At 35.8% G+C, this 2327-nt stretch overlaps 1 protein-coding gene across 1 annotated transcript; it reads left to right on the forward strand.

Annotated features, from left to right (window-relative positions):
- Positions 1-617: 617 nt before the first annotated feature.
- On the forward strand, positions 618-1127 carry LOC114739897 (uncharacterized). Its single transcript, XM_028927998.1, has one exon. The coding sequence runs from the start codon at positions 618-620 to the stop codon at positions 1125-1127; it is 510 nt and encodes a 169-aa protein (XP_028783831.1).
- Positions 1128-2327: the final 1200 nt, after the last annotated feature.

Consider the following 2327-nt stretch of genomic DNA (forward strand, 5'->3'; position numbering starts at 1 on the left):
GGACTATCAGGAGAAGATTGAGGCATACAAGAGGGATGCGCCGAGGACGTCGCCACATTAAGTGGGGGAGAATGTAACGCATCGCTCCTGTTTTGCCCAAAAATACACAAAGGCTCGCTGCCCAGAACTGTCCAAAGGTGTCCAACAAAGTCTTGGGTAAGTCTGGAACTCTCTAGAAATGTGTGGAGCTTGTTGGGGAAGCTTGGAAGGTTCCAGAACACTATAGATAATTGTAGAGACACCTAACCCCTTTGTAAATATCTAGATATTTTTGTAGAGTATTCTAGATACGACATTGTAACCGTCGGATCAAGTAGATCTTAGCCGTCCATTGAGGAGGTGGAGAACTATAAATACCCCCTCCCCCTCATTCATTTGACACACTCAAGAAAGTGAGAGTGTTGTAAGTACTTGAGAGATCAATACAAAGTTCTTTCTTTGAGTCTCTTGTTCCTTCGTGTTCCTTCGTGAGTAGGCTGACTAGCAACTTAAGGCAAGAAGTTTGCTAGGCCGCACGGTTCGTTGGAATTGCGACCAAGTCCGTGACAATATGTTGGGATATATGGGTCACACGCTATGAAAAGTTGTTCAACCTAGATCAGGATCCAAAAAATCAGATGGCCAAGGACAGTTTATCTAGAGCATGCATGGACAGAGACCTGGTGCAGAAGTACAAATGGAAACATGGTGAGGTACCTATTTCAGGAATTTTAAGAACTCGGCAAGATGCTGGTTTCCACCTGGAGTCAGACGGGTCAGTTTTGAAGGACAATAGTAGCGGCTGTGGAGGAATGCTACGCTTGCAAGAAGTTGTGGAAATCTTTGGTATCTTCTATGGCTTGCAGATGTGTTGGGACAGAGGAATCAGGGATATAGTAGTCCATTCAGATTGCCTTGAAGCCATTAATCTTTTGATTAGAGGCTACAACTTGGATCACCCTTTTAGAGACCTTATCGAAGAAACCCGCCTATTACTTCATAGGGACTGGCAAGTTTATCTAAGTTACACTCCTATAAGTAATTTGACCTTGGTCGATTTTTTAGCAAAGTCTTCCCATACAATGGAAGGCTCTTTCCGTATTCTTGACCAACCTCCTATTGTCAACAGTGGAATAGTTCACGAGTAGGACGTCAAGGCTGTTGCTTTGGCGTGACCTTGTTATTTGTATTCAGTTCTGATTAAAAAAAAAAAAAGATGTAACATATGATAAAAATTCAAAATGGACAAATGGATTTATATGAATACTTGCATTTATGATTATAGACCAAACTAATATTGAAGTGAATTTTATATTTGAATAGTGAAACAATGAAGTTTGATTATGATATAATTAATAACTCATGATATAGATTAGATTGACTTTGGTCTTTAATGCAAAAACAAATTGTTTGTATAAAGATTTTTTAATAAAGAAATTATGTGGGATATACACATATATAGGAAAAGGATACTTATTATAACTATTCAAATCATTTAATTTTTTTATATAGACCAATTAATTAGATTTTACTATAGTAATTTTTTTTTAATAATTAGATTTTTTACTAATTATAAATAGTTTTCCTCATACGTACAAAAAGTAAATAGATAATATGATATAATTCAACATCATGCATATATTTAATGAAATTATTTGCCTAACCAATGTTAACTAAAAATAAAACTTAATTTTAAAATAAACTATATTCATGAAAAAAATATTTATAATTTAAAATTCAAAATTTGTTTGATTTATTTTGTATACTTTGTCTCACGTCGTACGGCCGGAGCAGCAAAATAGAAATTCTCGTGCATAAGAAGAAAAGTTTTCTCGTTATTTGTGGAGGGGACGCGGAAGATCTGGGTTCGACTCCCATAGCCCCGATACGGCAAAAAAGACTGATTCAACGAGAGAGGTCATGCGATTTAAAACTTGTCGTCTTAATCACATTTTTTTAGTAGCTACACTTGTAGCGCTTTGTCATTATTTAAGTATAACGAGATGCACGTTACTAAAGCCTTTTTACGTGATAGCGAGCACCTTAATCCAAGTTCAACGCTCCAAAATTTCGAATAGCCACAAGCAACCATAACAACAACATCCAAGTACACTAACCAAAAACAAGCTCTATCTCATTAAGTCTAGAGGTGTTTTCTCATGCTTTTCTTTTCTTCTTGAACTTTCTCTCTCCAGATTCAAACTTTCCAACCATGATCCACTACCAAAATTACTTAGGAAAAATGACATTTAAAGACCTTAAAAATTATGAAATTTTAATTGTGTTCTCAAAATCACATGATGTCACATCTTGCAAAAATTAACCCTGGTAATGGATATGAAAAATTA

Source organism: Neltuma alba, unplaced genomic scaffold (assembly GCF_004799145.2).
Source record: "Neltuma alba isolate B1F8T4 unplaced genomic scaffold, ASM479914v2 tig00002960_pilon, whole genome shotgun sequence".
Classification (NCBI taxonomy): Eukaryota; Viridiplantae; Streptophyta; class Magnoliopsida; order Fabales; family Fabaceae; genus Neltuma; species Neltuma alba.

What these genes read in the sequence shown, in the direction of transcription:
- LOC114739897 (XM_028927998.1), top strand. Translation starts at nt 618, where the DNA reads ATGGCCAAGGACAGTTTATCTAGAGCATGCATGGACAGAGACCTGGTG.